Consider the following 19,084-nt stretch of genomic DNA (forward strand, 5'->3'; position numbering starts at 1 on the left):
ATATAAATGTCGATGATAAGTAGCATTTTATATTTTATTACAATTGGTTGTAATAATTTTGTGTTTTAATATCATCTACTTAACATGTTGAACGTAATCTTTATAAAAGATGTAATTAAAGAAATAATAAAAATATATTAAAATGAAAAATCGCCATCTTTCCGCTCAGATTGTCAATATTATTCCCGATGTTCATACATCTATAAGTCAATTTAACCCTCCTAATCGCGAGACAATTTTAGCAAACGTATTCGCGTAAGTCCGTCGACGTCAAGTTCAAGAGACAAACAAAGGAGGACGTTGGGACGTCTGGAGAAATATAGTATCCGCGGAAGATCGGTATTATCTCCGGGTTATCGAACGTTAATCCTCTCAGACTCTGAAGCGTGGCTAATGGAAAAGTGTCAGGGTTGTTCTCTCGCGGGGTATAATTCGCACACATTCGGTACACAGAGCTCCGAGGAGCAAAGGCTGTTCCTGAAGAGGCGTCAGCGCGCAAGCGTAAGCCATCGACCGGTGGAGAAATTCGCTTGAGAGTAGCGACGACCCCACTCGGGCCTCGGGACACATGTACTTTGTAACCCACATGCACCCTGCAACGTACGTCGCGTTTACGCGACGCTTATTCGTGCAGTATTCCTGCTCTTTTTTTTATATTTTAATCTTTTTTCAATAGACCCGATTCGAGTAATTGCCTGCCATTCTGATCTTCCGAAGTAACTGTTACTTCTTTTTTGCGGTTCAATAGTATCATTTATCTTTCTCTCTCTCTCTCTCTGTTTGATTGATTTACATAGATCAGAGTGGTTGCGTAAAGAGAAAGGATACATCCTGTATCCTGTAAACAATAGCCTGTACAAACGTCATTTCTATTTGAGTGAATTTTAATTTAAAGAAAAATAAAAACTTTATACGATCTTTATATAGGTCTGTTTTTTGTAGCTCAACTGGCTACACTAGTTAGTTTATCTTTTTTCCTCCATGTTAGAAGGAGAAAAAAAGAACAGAACTCTACCTAACTTAAACTCTTTTTACGATACTTGTACTTTATTCTACTAATTTCGTAATATTGGTCTTTATTAAAGATCAATGTTTTGATAATCTTATAATATCGACTTGGTAGTTTGTGAAACCTGTATCGCGAAGAATGTCTTCGTGATATATTTAGATGCAACGTAATTTAGATATTTAGATATTCTGACTATTTTGAGTCTCTAAGAAAAATTGTATACTGTCGAATCGGTCTATTTTCTAAGAAAGCTGTAATGTAATGTATCGGATATATGATTGTATATTAATCACTTTTCGTAAAATATATATTTTATTCTTCTCTTTATATTTCTAATTATATGTATAATTATTTTAATAAAAAGAATATTTGTCTGATACATTTTTTTTCAGTATTACCTGATTTATGAGACCATATGTAAATAATAATAAAAATTCTGTTATACGTATGTAAAGAAAAATGAAGAGATTTGTAATATGTCAAATACTTCCGGTTCGTCTAAAACAGATTGTGTGCAAAAGAATGAGAAATGAATGGTATTTTTCGCAAGTCAACGGAATATGTGTGATCGATATATAGTCATTTTTAATACAAATTGAAAAGAATCTTAAAAATCGATTATTACGCTTCTTTCTATCGAGAGACACCCCTCTTTCACTCATTTATATGGCCAAGGTCTAAAGTAGAGAGATGAGAAAAGAGAGAGGAAAGATTAAAGGGGAAGAATATAAAGAAGAATGAGATAAAGACAGGTGTTTTATGAGCTATAAAAAGCACAGAATGACAGGGGTAACTCGGATTTTTCTCCACGGATTTTGATTGTCTCGCAGTGAAAAATCGCAATCTCGTAGGATATGTCGAATCGAAGAAAAAAATGACACTAAAAGCGGATGATTGCGTGACCCAAAAGAAAAATATCTCGGCTTTAATTAGTCTTTGTCGAATTTGAAATTAAAAAGCGAGAACTTTAAAATCGCATTGATTTTAATTGTGAATGAGGCCTTGGGAAGAAATGCAGAAACAGTTAATTTCAGACATTGATCGATATCTTAAATGATACAAGGGGGATAGGGATGATCATAAATTTCACAGAGGAAATGTACAATGTTTGTAATTCAATGGCATCGACTTTTTTTTTCAATTTTACGTAGGATAAACTTACATTTATACCGCGCATACGGACAATGAAATATCAATTGAATATCCTTTCTTTCTTATTCAGACTTTGCTTATATTAATTGGAAGTAACGCGATTAATCGATCGTATTTGATTATCTAGTTTGTCCATCTAGATTTAAAAAACTGTGCTTTAACATAATAATAAAATATGCTATATAAATCAAATATGTTGGTCTTAACGTTAATATATATTGTATATATAAATCGCGAATAAAATTTATACAAAAATAAATCGAAATTATAGAGAATATATTTTTTATTTGTTTTCGAGAGTAAACATATTACTTTTATTCTCTGCCAGAGGCAAATTCAGAATGAATAAAAACAACATATTATATTTGATCTGTACGTTAGATATATCGAATATTATGTTTTACGATGCTTCTGTGATATATTTTTTTAATTCTATAGCTTTTAATCAATTAGTATAAAGTCTGTTATATTTAATTTTGATGTATGCGCAACTCTTTAGAGTTATTAATCAAACTGTCGTCGTCTCATTTTTCTTTATACTCTCCCTCATTTTAATTCCTCCTCTCTCTCTACTCATTGTCAGCTTCACTTCAAGCGATAAATTCAAGTATCTTTTGTATTTCATTGTCTCGAAATAAGACAACATTTAAAGCAATAACAATGACTTGCATAGCCACAAAAATTAATAATGAATATATCAGCCTTATGTGTATATATGTAAATATACAGGAAAAGGATGATTAATTAAAATTAAAATTAATTTGTAATGTAAAGGCTCTATAAATTATAAATTAATAAAGAAATCGCAAAGTCGAGAATAAATTTTTTTGTACAACACTATGCGAGAAACATATTGTAAATGATTTAACATAGCTTTTATTTAATTTATTAACTTTTATGCGCTGAAGAGGATCAGAAAAATCTGATCGACTAATTTGTAAACTCTTTGTATATCTCTAAATTTTAATACTGTTTAATTTCATAAATAGATACGATGTTTTCTTAGGGTAAGCTAGGGTATGACGGCCATACGGAAAAGATGGCCATAGACTGTAATTTTTTCAATAATCGCTACATAGTGCGTTTTTTTAGTCATTACCAAAGATAAACGATATTTACAGTAGTTTGTGTGCATACATTGTTCGAAATAACGATATTGTAAATCTTATATCATATTTTTATTTTGGACTACCTGCAAAGTTTTTCATTTGTCCACTAAAAACTGTTATAACGTCCAATAAATTACAGTTGAGCTATCGTAATCGACGTTAGACATATTATAAAGATATGTAAATTGTTATATGACCTATAAAAAATTTTTATTTTTGTTTCCACTATTCTTTTATAAATATTATAGTCATCTTTTCCTTAAAAGTGGGATAAGATGGCGAGTGCTTATGTCGTACTATTTTGATAATATAAAATTTTTATTAAATATTTTCCTTTTAATTTCGATAATATTACGTAATTAAAGCTTCACTGCAAATAATATGCCAAGCACTATTAATAAATAACAAAAATAAAAGTATGTTTTTTGCATTTTAAAAAACTATGGTCATCTTAGCCGAGTTTACCTTATAGGATTCAATCTTGTTATAAGTTATTTTATACAATTTCATATTATTGCTCTAATGCCAAATATTTCTTCATTAATTTAAAATTAAAATATTAAGCATTCATATTTTTTTGTTTACTTCTCTTCGATATATTAATCAACTTTATGTTGTTTCTCACACAATTATCGAGTGTATTTTTAAATATACGACAAATAATAACAGATCTTGAGAAACATGTCCGAATACATTTTGTGGCTTCACAGGATAAGGAAGTTGCGTATTCGGTGATAAAGACATCGAGAAAGATCAGACTTGATGTAATCCTAGAAATGAAGAATTTAGAATTTAGAAGTCATCGCTTCGAACTCGGTCGCAACTCGAGAGCCACTTGACATCGTCGCGACGGCGACGGCGACGCTTCGGGAAACGCGTTGGGGGTGCGCGCGCGTCGGCGATAACCCTCCGCACGTCGTCGCCGTCGCGACGCCCTACCCCACTCCGATGACGACGTCGACGACGCCGTCGCCGTCGTTTCTCTCGTCAGATCAGTTCCGTACGCGCCGCAATCGAGTCGCCCGTCGGTGCCCTCGTCTGATCCGCTGTCGGTCGGTCACGGGGACGACGACGCGAACCGGCGACGATGACGATGACTCGTCCGTGCTCGTGTTGCCGAGTGACGCCGCGATGAAGGCCTGACCGCCGCCGATGATCGTCCATTCGCGAGCACGGCGACGGGGAAAACGCCCTCTGCGACCGCGGTGCGTTCTCCCTGCCTGACCTGACCTTCTGCCAGAGACGGAAAAAGAGAGAGAAAGAGAGATAGAGATAGAGAAAGAGAGAGAGAGAGAGAGAAAGAGAAGAACGAGGGAAACTCGCTCACGCGAATCCAAGGACGAAACGAACACGACGTAGTGACTACAATTTTATTGTGCGAGATCACCCGGTGCGCCAACTGTCGCGGGGCGCCATCGTCACATCGCGACGACATGGAGAATGCGGAGAACCGGAGCAGTGCCGTCGAGATGTCGCGGAAGATCTCCGAGACATGAAGAGAGCGCGACCGAGGGTGGGTATCCATCGGAGAAGCGAACACGAGGGATTTGTACGAGAAGGGAGAGGGTTGAATGTTTGCGCGTTCGAATGGAAACGTGTCGATCACGAGGGATACTTTCCCTTGGAATATCTCGGAGAGAGGATAAAGAGGAATGAGAGAGGGTATTCGAACATGCACCCCTTAGTGTGTCCCCTTCGTGCGGTTAACCGTTAGAAGGTTAATCTTTGCAGATTATCTTGTCAGCCAGGACAAAATTATCTCAAACGGATCATCTCAAGACGTTCGTCCATGTTACCGTACAGAGTTCAGCCTGGTCGCAAGACCAAGTCGATTCGCGTCCGACCTACTCCAATATTCCAACATTCTTGTTCAGTCGTATGTCCATTGATTTCACAGATCGCCCGTCTCGCTTTTAATCGCCCTCGTTTGATTCGCACGGCTCGCTTGAGCTCGAGCTTTGGTTTCTCATCGGGTTCCCGGACCTGATTTTCACGAGCGATTCGTCGAGCACGTTCGTCAAGGAGACGAATATTCGCGGAGGCGAATAAACGAGACGGTAATGCCGTTACGGGGCGCTTATCGGCCTCTCGTGCACGCAGACTATCGATTCTCGCGCGACGAGGGGTTGGCCGACGCCGCCTGACGGCCGTCACCGCCACCGCCGCCGCCACCGCCGTCGCCGTCGTCGTCGTCGACGTCGTTTCCGATGCTAATTTCTACCTCGGTCACAAAAAGGTGCCTCATTAGGGGTTCTTGTAACATATATATATATATATGCGAGAATGAGAATGTTCTCGAGATTATTCCCTTCCTCCTTCTCTCGCTGGTCGATCATCCCCGTCCGAGAAACGCCGCTGCTCGTGCACGTGCGAAAATACACGGTATGTACGGTATGACGTCATCGGGAATGCGCACCGGCCTCGAAGATTCGATCGGATTTTATCGATGCTAGACGTTTCCCACCGCCGCCGCCGCCACCACGGCCGCCGTCGACGGCTGGCGATCAGGGTTGATTTAGAATCGCGTTTATGCACGCTAATTCGAGGACTCTGGCGCGTCGACCTCGCGCCCTACAGGATGCATCTGGCCTGATAATGCACGCAGGAATTCAAATAGCGCGATCGATCTCTTAACATGTGTCTGCCCCTCCAGCAGATGGTTTCTTCCCTTGTGACAAATCCCGCGAGCGGGGTTTGTCTAATTTGATGACACTGTCCGATAAAATTTGATTTTTTTTTTCTAACACAAGTGCGAATAGTCATGTCCGATATATTTTTGCCCGCTGAACACGAACCTGTTGTTCAAATTTGACTGTCACGTCACGATTTTGAGAAAAATGGCGTCAAAGAGGCTTAAAACGATGATTCGCGAGAGTTTTCGTGACGTTGTGACACCGGCGGCAAATTTTATTAACGTCATGCGAAAGTATCAACTTTTAACTTTGGAATGCATTTAGTTTTGTTTTGGTATAATTTTTTGTTTTTCGAGATATAATATAATTTAAATATAACTCCATCTCTCATGTGATACATGGAAAACGCATTTTATTCCATCGTAATAGTACATTACGTGGAAAGTAAGTACTTTTAACAGCTGTTTTCAAGAGCTATTTCATGTCATTAACAAGATTAGAAAAAAAATGTTGTTGCCGGTGCCGCTGCGTCTTAAAAATCCTTGAAATCATCGTTTTTCGTCTCTTTGACGCCATTTTTCTCAAAATTGTGACACGATAGCCAAATTTCGACAACGGATTCGTGTTCAGCATGCAAAAATGCATCGGAAGTGGTTATACATTCGTGTTACAAATGATGTTAAAAATGGTGTTGGCCAGTGTAATCGAGGAACTCCGGTCCATGCAGGAAACAGTCGCAAACTGTATCGTGTTAGCTTTTATAATTGTATAACTTTGCACCCACACCCACACCCACACCCACACACACACACACACACACACACACACACACACACACACACACACACACACACACACACACACACACACACACACACACACAGACATGTGTACAATACAAAGAGACATGGGATTGAAAAACCGATACTACCTGTCTCTCTTTGATTTACGCGACACCTTTTTTTTTTATACAATTCTACTTTTACACGGTGAAAGATCACAGAACCGTAAATGTTCTACACACAAGTACGTCTCTTATGAATCAGTTTTTTTTTTTTTTTTTTTTTTTTTTTTCAGAAACTTGAATATTTTAAAATCTACGTCGCGAATCTGAATTTGAATGAAAAAAGATACAACGGGAGAGGATGGAATTTAATTTGTTTTTTTAATATAATTTTTCTTTTTCCAGATACGTATTGCTTATTTAGTTCTTCCTTTGTAACGCATGTAAAATTTTCATTTTACAAGCACTACATCTGTAATGTAAATTGAAAAATTTTCCTTCAGTTTCGATTATCATTACTTGACGTACCAACGTTTGGAAATCGAACGAAAATTTCTGAATTTACATTACGGATGTATGTAGCGCTTGTAAAGTAAAAATCTAATTGCAGCTTATTCTCTTTCAACTCGAGTTCATCACTGAAATATCATCTTTAAAGCCCTTCTATTACACGTCGGGCGGGAATTATCGATATATTATAGACATGCGTGCATAATTTGGCGCAAATTTATTGATGTTACATAATGGAGAAAAGATAACTAAGAAATATCCGGTTCGAGAGAAGCTTACATATAAATAACTCAACAACAACAGAAAATAATTTACCCGCAAAACTCGACGAACGTATTTGTATTCGCGACATGTAGACGTAAAAGACATAAAAAACGTCATAAGTAGAAATATGTATAATTATACGTACAGAGTTGTAACAGATATTTTTCTGATGATTTTTAATTGTGTGTACAAATTAATCTAAATTAATCGAACAAATAAGAGCCACTTGCAACAACACACAACGTGTGTTAGTGCAAATAACTTATTACTGCGAATAAAATTTAAATTTTTTAATGTCGTACACATTTTGATTCTTGTTGCGTCATCTTTAACATTTAAAGCGGTTTTAAACACATTTAATGCATATCATCCGGGATTGCAGTTTATATTAGATAAAGATGTCGACAATTGCTTAAATTTTCTTGATTATAGTTGTCAATAACAATGTCATTGAATTTGATTGGTTCCATAGACCTATCTTTCTGGAAAATTTCTTAATTGTACACAGAAAAAAGTAAGTGTCAAATTAAAACTTATATACTCATGTGAACGCGTTTATTGTTTCATATATACGCAACAATTTCTAATCTTCTTGAAAGAATTTAAATATCTTAAATTTTAATAATATTATACTCTTATTTCAATACTATGATTGTCATTTCAAGAATAAAATAATTATTTTAACTTATAAAAATTATAATCTTCGATTGAACATGTGTTATTTTCTATTCAACATTTTTTCCTCTCCATTCAAGAAAATTATTCTTAAATAATAAGAATATATTTTTCTTGATGAACTATATAAAATGTCTTTATCCAAGCAAATTTTCTTTATTTTTTAACGCAATATAATCTCATTTTAAGATTTACATTTTGAAACTAAGGATATTGTCAAAGTAAGAATAATCTTTTTTTTCTACGTAAGCTACACATCTTCTCTGTTATAAAAAAGCTCAGTTTTTCCTTGACTGAGAGAATTTTTTGATTCTCTTAATTTTATAATTAAGTATTATAAAATTTCATACACACATTGACTATAGTGTCGTCATATGCTAGACAAACTCGAAGACTACTTAAAACTCATATTAAATAAGAACACAGAAATTATATTATAATTGTAACATCTCTCAATTAGCAGTTATGCTGAGCATAATATAACATAAACAATCTTTGAAACCATGAGTTTGAGATAATGTTAATATGTTGGATGAAGAGTCAATAATTTAAAACAAAAACTGATTTCAAAACTAATTTATATCGAGACACAAAAACTAAATCTAAAGTAGACTGATACCGACTTGTTACAGGCATGTTTTTGCCGATCGTTGAAAGTTTAACATGGATTTTGACATCGGATTTATAAATATTATTTTAATAACTCAGACATATCGTAACATTTGACTTTAGACTCTTATGATAACTGACATTCTCGCAAAGTAAACGACTGCGTTTCGCGGCGAAGCTTTGCGTTAGTGCGTAGCTCTCCTTGATTATTAGTACTTTCTTTCTGTAAGTGTATATTCTATAGAAACATATTCTAAATATAGTGTTCAGAGATATGGATGAATCGAACATGCACGTTTCTTCCTCACGTTTAGTACCGAGTAGAAATTCATTTTTCGTGTCAGCGTTTGTTTGTTGAAGCTCTAAGTGTGTTAATGAGTAAATTTAATTACGGTGTTTTGAATAGATATAATGTATATATTTATTTTCTGAAATTATTCCACTTTGTTTACTTTGTTAATAATTTCATTATATATTATGTTATTTCTCAGATTGTTTGTCTTTATTAATTTTGTATTAAATGACTCGAAGAGAACTAAAACGCATATACGATATTAAATTATATAATATATAATTTCAATTTTATTAGCAGTAATATATTTTTTTGCTCCTGTTACCTTTGCGGATAGCATTTCGATTAATTTAAATTAATTTGTACTTATTGAAAGAGTCTCTATTTTACTTATTGTATTTAATAAATTTTTAATAGGTTTAATAAATATTTAATATATTTTAATAAGTATTTAATTTTTTTTTGTCTACTACGTCGTGAAAGAGGGATAAAACTGTGATGAATGCGATTCTTGCAAAAACACATACACACACACACACACACACATATATATACTGGGGATTTAAAGAGTCGGCACAATTCTGGATGCTAACTATTTGCGAGATGTACTCTTGAGCCATATACGCTGCTTTTGATTAAATGTCAAACGTCACAATTATCTTAATGTTAAATGGAACAAAGTTTGTGTTCCGTTTCACACGATCGCTGAAACAGTCTTTGAAATGGACAGAACTTGAAGCGGCAATGGCACCATTATGGCATATTCCGCGTCGGGACTACGCTACGTAATCCAAATGATATTACGAGGATGTCAAAGCAACTAGGATAATACATTACGATTAAATCATTTTCCATGCTCTTCGCTTGATCCTTTTAGGATCACGGATACCTGATTTTAACGTAACGGAGAATAAGATTATGTAGCCTACGCGATTTTAATCCTGTACGATCAAAAATAATTGCGTAAATTCTGACGAAACACCTCTCGTCGTGTTTTAACAGGGAACGAAATGAAACTCTCGTCCAATTAATAATAAAGCTCTTGGAAATTCTCCAAACTCTTTTACTACGAAAAGAATTATTTACGCGCAAATTTAAACAAGATTAAAATTGCAAGCGACGAAATTATATAATCGAATCTCACGGTTTATAAAGACACAAATTAAATCAATTGTTTAACTTTAAAAAGTTTAATAGGATTAATGAGGAACGATAGGCCAATATCGGATCACGCGATGGTACCGCTAATTGTTTGCAGATCACATGGGTTTCTTTGATTCGGGGCCGGCGGTAGCAGAGCCGTGATCAAAATGAACTTGATAAACATGGACGCGGAGAACCGCGTCGTTCTGAACGTGGGCGGTATCCGGCACGAGACGTACAAGGCGACCCTGAAGAAGATCCCGGCGACGAGGCTCTCGCGGCTGACCGAGGCTCTCGCCAACTACGATCCGATCCTCAACGAGTACTTCTTCGACAGGCACCCGGGCGTCTTCGCCCAGGTACTCAACTACTATCGCACCGGGAAGCTGCACTATCCCACGGACGTCTGCGGCCCGCTCTTCGAGGAAGAGCTCGATTTCTGGGGGCTCGATTCTAATCAGGTCGAGCCTTGCTGTTGGATGACCTACACGCAGGTATATCGTGAACAATGTCTGACTCAAATATCCACGCCTAATCACGCCTAATCACGCTTAAGCGTGCACCAAGGGCTGCACTCGAGAGCTCAGAGTGAAAAAAAACGGATGTATTTTTATATTATATAATAAATATATAATATATTACAATTTATTATATAATTTATTATATAATAAATTTTATATATATGCACATATACATATATATATAATTTATAAATTATATCTATACATTACAGATAGAATAAATTCAATAATAATGATTTATAAAGCTCTAAATAAAAACTATTAAATAACATTAGGAGAGAAGCTATAATCAAGCGCAGAATGTAAAAGCGGAAATAAAAACTCATGTATTTTTTTTTTTTTTTTTTTTTTTTTTTTTTTTTTGAGAAAAACATATTTAATTAAATGTTACGATTCATTTTCGGACTATAACGGAACAAAACTCTTAAAAGCGGGTACGCATATTGTAATAGGGTAAACTAGGGTATGACGGCCATACGGAAAAGATGGCCATAGACTGTAATTTTTTCAATAATCGCTACATATGCGTTTTTTTAGTCATTACCAAAGATAAACGATATTTACAGTAGTTTATGTGCATACATTATTCGAAATAACGATATTGTGAATCTTATATCATATTTTTACTTTTGACTACCTGCAAAGTTTTTCATTTGTCCACTAAAAACTGTTATAACGTCGAATAAATTACAATTAAGCTATCGTAATCGACGTTAGACATATTATAAAGATATGTAAATTGTTATATGACCTATAATTTTTATTTTTGTTTTCACTATCTTTTTATATATTATGATCATCTTTTCCTTAAAAGTTGAGTAAGATGGCAAATGCTTACGTCGTACTATTTTGATAATATAAAATTTCTATTAAATATTTTCCTTTTAATTTCGGTAATATTACGTAATTTAAGCTTCAGTGAAGACAATATGCCAAGCACTATTAAAAAATAACAAAAATAAAAGTATGTTTTTTGCATTTTAAAAAACTATGTCCATCTTAACCCTATGTCCAGTTTACCCTAAGTCTCTTACCGGCTCCAGACGTTAAAAACGAAACTATTGGAGTGCGCTCTCAAATGCATTCCCCAATATGACACTAAAAAGTAAATACAAAAAGTAAAAGAAAAACAATAGAAACCAGGAAGAGATTCACTATAAATCTCGAACGCACGAGAGAATTACGGCAATACACACGTAATCGTCGTTCAACGCGCCGGATACACAAATGGATACAACAAGGTCGGATGTCTATAAGTCGACGGTAATAAAACTTCACTCTCAAGGAGAGAAAGACTAACCCGTACAAAGTGCGGAATTTCTCAAATCCGTGACATATTTTCTACAATGAATATGTATGCATAATATAAACATTTCTTGGACTATTTTTTTAACCTGAATTTTTTTAACTCTTTTCTGACGTTTGATAAATAGCATCTCTGACACCAATTTCTTATTCAGAAAGGGCTTCCACATCCAACATTTCCACATTATTCCACTCAAATTCAGTCTACATAAATGTAGTCCATAATAACTGATTTTTCTGTGGTATTCTGTTTATATGATTTTTCTATCTCTGTTTATATGATTTTTTTAATTCCGTTTATACGATTTTTTATGTTTACTAATTCTCGTGTTTAGACTCTGTCCGTTCGACCGAAATACGAAGAGTCACAGTCTTTACATGAAATCTAGTGGATACGCTACATTATTATGCAAATAGTTATACAAGTATCTTTATAAACGTGGATCAAAGAACGTTTATTCACATCTGCGCAACATATTGAATATAAAACGAGAAACTAAACTGAAAACCTCCGAGCACCCTACTCTTTAAAGCCCGCATAGTCAAATCGATTATTATAAGAGACAAAGGAGAATACAATGGGCGCCACAAAGGTTTGATAAAAAACACCATTAAATGAAAAGAATGTCGAATTGAGCACAAGCCGAACTTATATGCCAACTTATTTATAGCTCTAAAGTGATGCAAATGTTGTTTATATGTAGCAAGCCGATTCAGATGCAGCGATGCAATATTTAAATATTTCGATACGTATTGCATGTATTATGCTGCTTATAATGCAATATTTAAATATTATATCACTGCCTGAATCAGCTTGCTACTAATAAGCAGCATGTGCATCACTTTAGATCTATACATAAGCTGATGTATATTGTCAATCGGTTTATCATAAGTATGATATATAATAAAATTAGTGCCATTAGACACATTCGTACAGTGCGTACGTATAGTGAAGCTTGTATTCAATTTGATATTCTTTTCATTTAATGATGTTTTTCATCAGCAAACTTTTAAGGCTCTTGGTCTCCTTTTGAGAGTTTCCGTTCAGTTTCTCCTTTTATTTTTGATATGTTGATGATGTCGCACGAATATAAATAAACTACGTTCCTTCATCCGAATTCGTAAAGATATCTCGTTTAATTATTTCGCATAATAATGTAGTGTATAAGATTTCATGTAAGGATTGTGTCTCATATGTCGATCAGACGGGAAGACTCTTAAAAACGAGAATTAATAAACATAAAATTATATAAACATTAATATCACACAAAAATCAATTATCATACGGAATACAGACTGACTTATCATGAATTTGATTGAAATAATGTAAAAATGTCGGATGCGGAGTCCTTGCTGAATAAGAGATTCGTGTCAGAAATGCTATTAATCAGAAAGTTAAAAAAACAGTTTCCAGGAATGTGTTTACGTCATGCATATACATTCCTTGTAGAAAATATGTTACAAAGAGAAATTCTAATCTTTCTTATTCTCTCTCTGCTTTGTCATTTGACCGTCGAGCTTTATTACTGACGACTTATATATATATATATATATATATATATATATATATATATATATATATATATACAGCTTCCGATCTTGTTATATTCATTTGTGCATCCGGCCTGTTGAATGACGGTTGCGTGCGTATTACTGTAATTCTCTCGTGCGTTCGAGATTTGGGATGGATTCTATTTCTGTTTTTTTTTTTTTTTTTTAATTTTGGTATTATGGCGTTATATTGAGGAATTTATTTAAGAGCGCATTCCGTAGTCTCGTTTTTCACCAATAAAAGATTTATTACATATGCGTATTTGCGCTTTTCAGAGCTTTATTCTGTTTTATATACGTATTTAATTGGTATTGCTGAAGATAGATCGAAACGTTTAATTAAATGTGCTTTTCGTTTAAAAAAACGTGAATTTTTATTTGCACTCTGCGCTTAGCTCTTACAATCTATTTTCTTGGCATTATTGTAGGTAAAGTACGTTATAAATTTATATATGAAAAGCAGAAGATACACAGGCTGTTTCGTTAAATAAATTTTTCCAGCATACCAAATAGATCAAGATAACAAATAGAAACGAATGTAAAATTATCTATCGGACAGACTAAAAAAATTTATCGCTGATTCATTCTATCAGAAAGTACTGTATGTCTTTTATCATGAATCACGCTCAAACGCTCTTTTGACGATTTTAATGCACAGCATTGGTGTCTTTTCAAATGCTTTTAATTTTTAATATTTTTTTTAATACAGTCAATTTTTAATATTCTAATCAGACTCAGGGAAATATGTAGAATTAATTTTACGCGTTTTATATACTTGAATTAATTCCTCCAGACCAACAAGATTATAATATTTAAGAGGCTAAAAAATAAAGATGAAAAAGCATAAATAAATAAAAGTAGATATTTAATAAAATATATATATATATATATATATATATATATATATATATATATATATATAGAATCATTCTTAAAGGAGTAATTTTTTTCATACAACATTTCCTTCAAAAGGAAATCTTGTAAAAGAGGAATGAAACAAATAATTAAATAATATTTGCTTTAATAATTTATGGATAATTATGTCTGGAATCTTTGAAAATTATGTCTCGGATAAAACAAGAGAATAAATTTAAATAGATATACATGTAGTTAGACAAAGGTCATGTCAGTAGGCTGATCAAAGCCAAACGGGCTTTCTTTTTTCCGCAAGGAAGCACGCAACGCGCGGTTCGCTTTTCTCACGCGCGCTTTATATCTCCCACAAAGGCAAAAAAAAACATCCTCGAAAAAGAGATTCACAGGTACAAATAACGATCCTTGTTGCATCTCTCTCTCTTCCCCCAACCTCTTCGCCTCGACGCCCCTTGCAGCACCGGGATACGCAGGAAACATTGACGGTCCTCGACAGATTGGACCTCGATACCGAGAAACCCACCGAAGAGGAACTGGCCCGGAAATTCGGCTTCGAGGAGGCGTACTACGAGGGGACTCTCACGTGGTGGCAAAAGCTCAAGCCTCAGATGTGGTCACTATTTGATGAACCCTACTCCTCCGTCGCAGCCAAGGTACAATTCAAGTTGAATTACGCGCACTAATAGTTTGCAAAATAGCTAAATGCAACAGTTAAAAGTATATGCTCTCGATATCTTTCAGATAATCAGCATAGTCTCCGTTTTCTTCATTTGCGTTTCGATACTCTCATTTTGCCTCAAGACCCATCCGGACATGCGAGTGCCGATGATCGTGAACCGTTCGGTAAAGACTGACAACGTAACGTCCTGGGTGGTGGACAAGACTCGCACCAACGCCCACGATGTCTTCTTCTACATCGAATGCATCTGTAACGCCTGGTTTACCTTCGAGTTCTTGATACGCATCACCGCGAGTCCGAATCGTTGCGACTTTATCAAGAGCTCGGTGAATCTAATCGACATGGTCGCTACCTTGAGCTTTTACGTCGATCTTGCGCTGCAGCGATTCGCGGCCCATCTGGAGAATGCCGACATTCTCGAGTTTTTGAGCATCATACGGATAATGAGGCTGTTCAAGCTCACGCGTCACTCGTCGGGCCTCAAGATCCTGATACAGACCTTTCGGGCCTCAGCCAAGGAGCTCACGCTGCTGGTATTCTTCCTCGTTCTCGGCATCGTCATCTTCGCCAGTCTTGTGTATTACGCGGAACGCACTCAGTACAACCCCAAGAACGACTTCAAGAGCATACCGCTCGGTCTATGGTGGGCTCTGGTGACGATGACGACCGTCGGTTACGGGGACATGGTGCCGAAAACGTACATCGGGATGTTTGTCGGTGCGCTTTGCGCCCTGGCCGGTGTCCTCACGATCGCCCTGCCGGTGCCCGTGATCGTTAGCAACTTTGCGATGTATTACAGTCACACGCAGGCGCGAGCAAAGTTACCCAAGAAGAGACGTCGCGTACTGCCCGTCGAGCAGCCACGTGTGAGGGCACCAGGCGCGCCGCCCGGTGTGCCCGGCGGGCCTGGGGCCGTCGGGCCCTCTGGTTGCGGCCAGCAATTGTCACATCTCCAGTCCGCCGCCGGCACGATCGCCACTGGTCCCCACGGCATGGGCCAGACGCCCGGCGTCGGATGCCCCATTGGCGGCGGCCAAGGACCGCAGAATCGCCGAATGAACGCCATTAAGACGAATCATCCCAAGGATCCGTTCGCCACGAAAACAGGTAACTCGAACGCGCTCGATTAAAAAAAAAAAAAGAAAAAAAAAAAAATATTCGCATCTTGCACGAATTTCGCCAGCTCGACTCTCGTTTAACACTTGTTAATCTACCCGCTACGCGATCACAACTACGTACCGATTTGCCCCATTCGCGTTAATCTAATTTCATAGTTTCAATTTTCTACTTTGCACCACAATTCTGGTTAATTTAACAATTTGACAGAAATTAATCCAATAGAAAAATCAAGTCCAATTAAATACGAGATGCAGATTTATGTATAATAGATTATCGTATCCGTTTGTGCTGCGTGTTTTTTTTTTTTTTTACCTTATCCTTATTCACGAGAGACCACATCGTCACGCGATACATTTTACTTGGTCTTTTTAGATGACTTATCTAAAAGTTCTTTAAGCCAAGTTGATATCCTACTGACCGTATTGAAATTTATACCAATTGTTTTATCGCGCGTTAATAGACGGGGGTTACGAAAAATGTGAAGGGGAAAAAAGGAAACGATAGGTCATGAAAGATTAACATAAATCGCTATTTTGCGAAAGCCTGATTATGTGTACATGACTTACACATGTTTCCTTTCTCTATATCTAATTGTAAGTAATCTCTCTCATATATTTTTTTACAAATTCAAATTTCGCGTGTTAATGCTCAATGTCGTGTATACAAGAAGTAAAGTGAAGTTGCAGTAAAGCGCATATGTGTGTGCGTTTAATACATAATTATTACAAACGTATGTACATATAGCACAAGTGGTCATGAAACGAAACGTGAGATTTAGATATTCACATCACCTGTCTAATGTGTATTACTTATAGTTTCCATGTTTCTCTTTATCTTCAAAACGGCATGCGGCTAAATTAACCGATGTTATCGTTGCCTTTACTTAATCGAGTCCCAGAAAAAGAAAGCGTCGCGTGGAAAATTGACAAATGTCAAACAGAGAGTTTGCGATTTTCGTACAAATCTGAAATCTCGTCGAGCGAGCCGACCAATCTCTAGTGTCTCTTTTTCTTTTTTTCCTCGTATGGTGGGTTGCAGAGGAAGACCGGAGGAATTGTAACCTACGAACCAACGGGACCAAGAGAGCCGGAGGTTTGGATTAACCATTTTGCGGTCGTAGCGCGTTCACAGAGACAGACGGCTATCATTCACTGGTCGGAATTAATTCGGAGCGAACGGCGCGGCGTGTACGCCCCCTAATCAAAGATTGTCCTGTAAGATTCGTAAAAATTTCATCATTCAGGAACGCGCTTTGGAAAGAGAGAAAGAGAGAGTGAGAGAGAGAGAGAGAGAGAGAGAAAGAGAAAGTGAGAAAGACAGACAAAGTGACGAAGAAAAGAAGGGGGGAGGGAGTGGAAAAATTAATTTAATATCACGCTGCATCGCCGAAGCGTTGTGGCTTCTTGTTGCCCACATTTCACAAACGGCTAGGCAAAATAAACACTGCCGTGGCGAGCGTGGCGGCTGAGATCCGATTGGAAAAGAAAGAGACGGCAAAAATTTTGCGACGGCTCGTTAGACCCTACAAAGAGTGTATATCTATTATTTATCTGGAACGTGTAGAATTAATTGAGAAGAAGGGAAAAACGAAACTCCCGGGTCGCTCGGTCCGGACGCGTGACAGGAACCATCATCGGGAGAGCTCTACTCGACAGTTTGTACACTACGTATAGGGAATACAATCCCGGGATACGGGATTCCGGCTATTTTTCTAGTTCCGACCATCCCGGGATTGTAAACTACTAATTCCGGAATTTCGAGATTTTTAAGGATCATCTATTTAAAATATTTTTTTATGAATTTAAAACAATTTTCACTAATTATCAGCTGTGAATTTAGAATAATTTTCACTAACGTAATTAAACTATAAATAAAATTGTTTAAATATATTTTGCATATAAATATTTGTAGAATTTTCATTCATAGATTCTTAACTTTAAATGCTCTTCTATTTTTCCGTTCTTATTTTCAAAAATCTAAATAATATATAAGTAATAGTTACTAGTAATTGTGAGAACTAATTATTAACGTAAGCAAATTTTTCTATTTTCAAGATTATTTTTGTTTCAAAGATTTAAATTTCTAAAGTTTAAGATACAAACGCAAATGTTTAGTTTTGTTATATAATTATATGAATTATATAATTTATAAAAGAAATTGAATAATATTAATATATATGTAAGTAACAATTGCTAGTTTAACAACAATTATAAAAACTATTTATATATGACCATATTTTTTATTTCTAGTTTGTTTTTGTTTCAAAGATTAATTTAAGTTTCTAAAGTTCAGAGAAACGTGTTTAATTTTATTATATAATATTAAAAATCTGATATATAATAAATGACCCAACCTAAATTTTAAACAAAAAAATATTTTTTTTAATAAAAATTTTTTTAATCCCAGGATAAGTCCGGGATCCCGGAAAATTATTTTACACATCCCGAAATCTCGGGATCGAAGATGCAGTCCGGGATTGTATTCCCTAACTACGTATCTCTTCTCTATTAATTCTAGATGCCAAATAATATTAAATATATACCGTAGAGACAGGGATGGAAAAAAAGAAGATAAAAACGAATGCGAGAGAGTCTCTCGACAGTTATAGCAGGAATCATTTATTAATTTAAATAGACAAACTGTGCGTGTGCGTGTGCGTGTGTGCGTGTGTGTGTATGAATGTGAAAAAGAGAGAGAGAGAGAGAGAGAAAAACTCTTGTAACAAATAGAAAACTTTCCTCCTTCCTTTGCTTCATGATTTGAATTTTTTAATATTTGTAAAAGAATTAAATAATGCAAGCAATTTCATTGGTAGCGGATAAACGAATCAATGTGTATTGGCACTTGTACATATAT

The 19,084-nt window shown here is 35.9% G+C and overlaps 1 protein-coding gene across 2 annotated transcripts; it reads left to right on the forward strand.

Moving 5' to 3' along the window:
* The first annotated feature begins 4,268 nt into the window (after nt 1-4,268).
* On the forward strand, nt 4,269-18,898 carry LOC140667369 (potassium voltage-gated channel protein Shaw). 2 transcript variants are annotated; one of them, XM_072895274.1, is made up of 5 exons: nt 4,269-4,783; nt 10,296-10,674; nt 14,820-15,083; nt 15,172-16,216; nt 17,267-18,898. In XM_072895274.1, exons 2-5 carry the CDS (start codon nt 10,348-10,350, stop codon nt 17,329-17,331), a joined length of 1,701 nt encoding a protein of 566 aa, XP_072751375.1. In that variant the 5' UTR covers nt 4,269-4,783; nt 10,296-10,347; the 3' UTR covers nt 17,332-18,898. The 2 variants fall into 2 exon arrangements, with proteins under 2 accessions (XP_072751375.1, XP_072751464.1); XM_072895363.1 differs by having other exon boundaries at nt 14,889-15,083.
* The last annotated feature ends 186 nt before the right edge of the window (nt 18,899-19,084 follow it).

This window comes from Anoplolepis gracilipes, chromosome 1 (assembly GCF_047496725.1).
Source record: "Anoplolepis gracilipes chromosome 1, ASM4749672v1, whole genome shotgun sequence".
NCBI classification, from domain to species: Eukaryota; Metazoa; Arthropoda; class Insecta; order Hymenoptera; family Formicidae; genus Anoplolepis; species Anoplolepis gracilipes.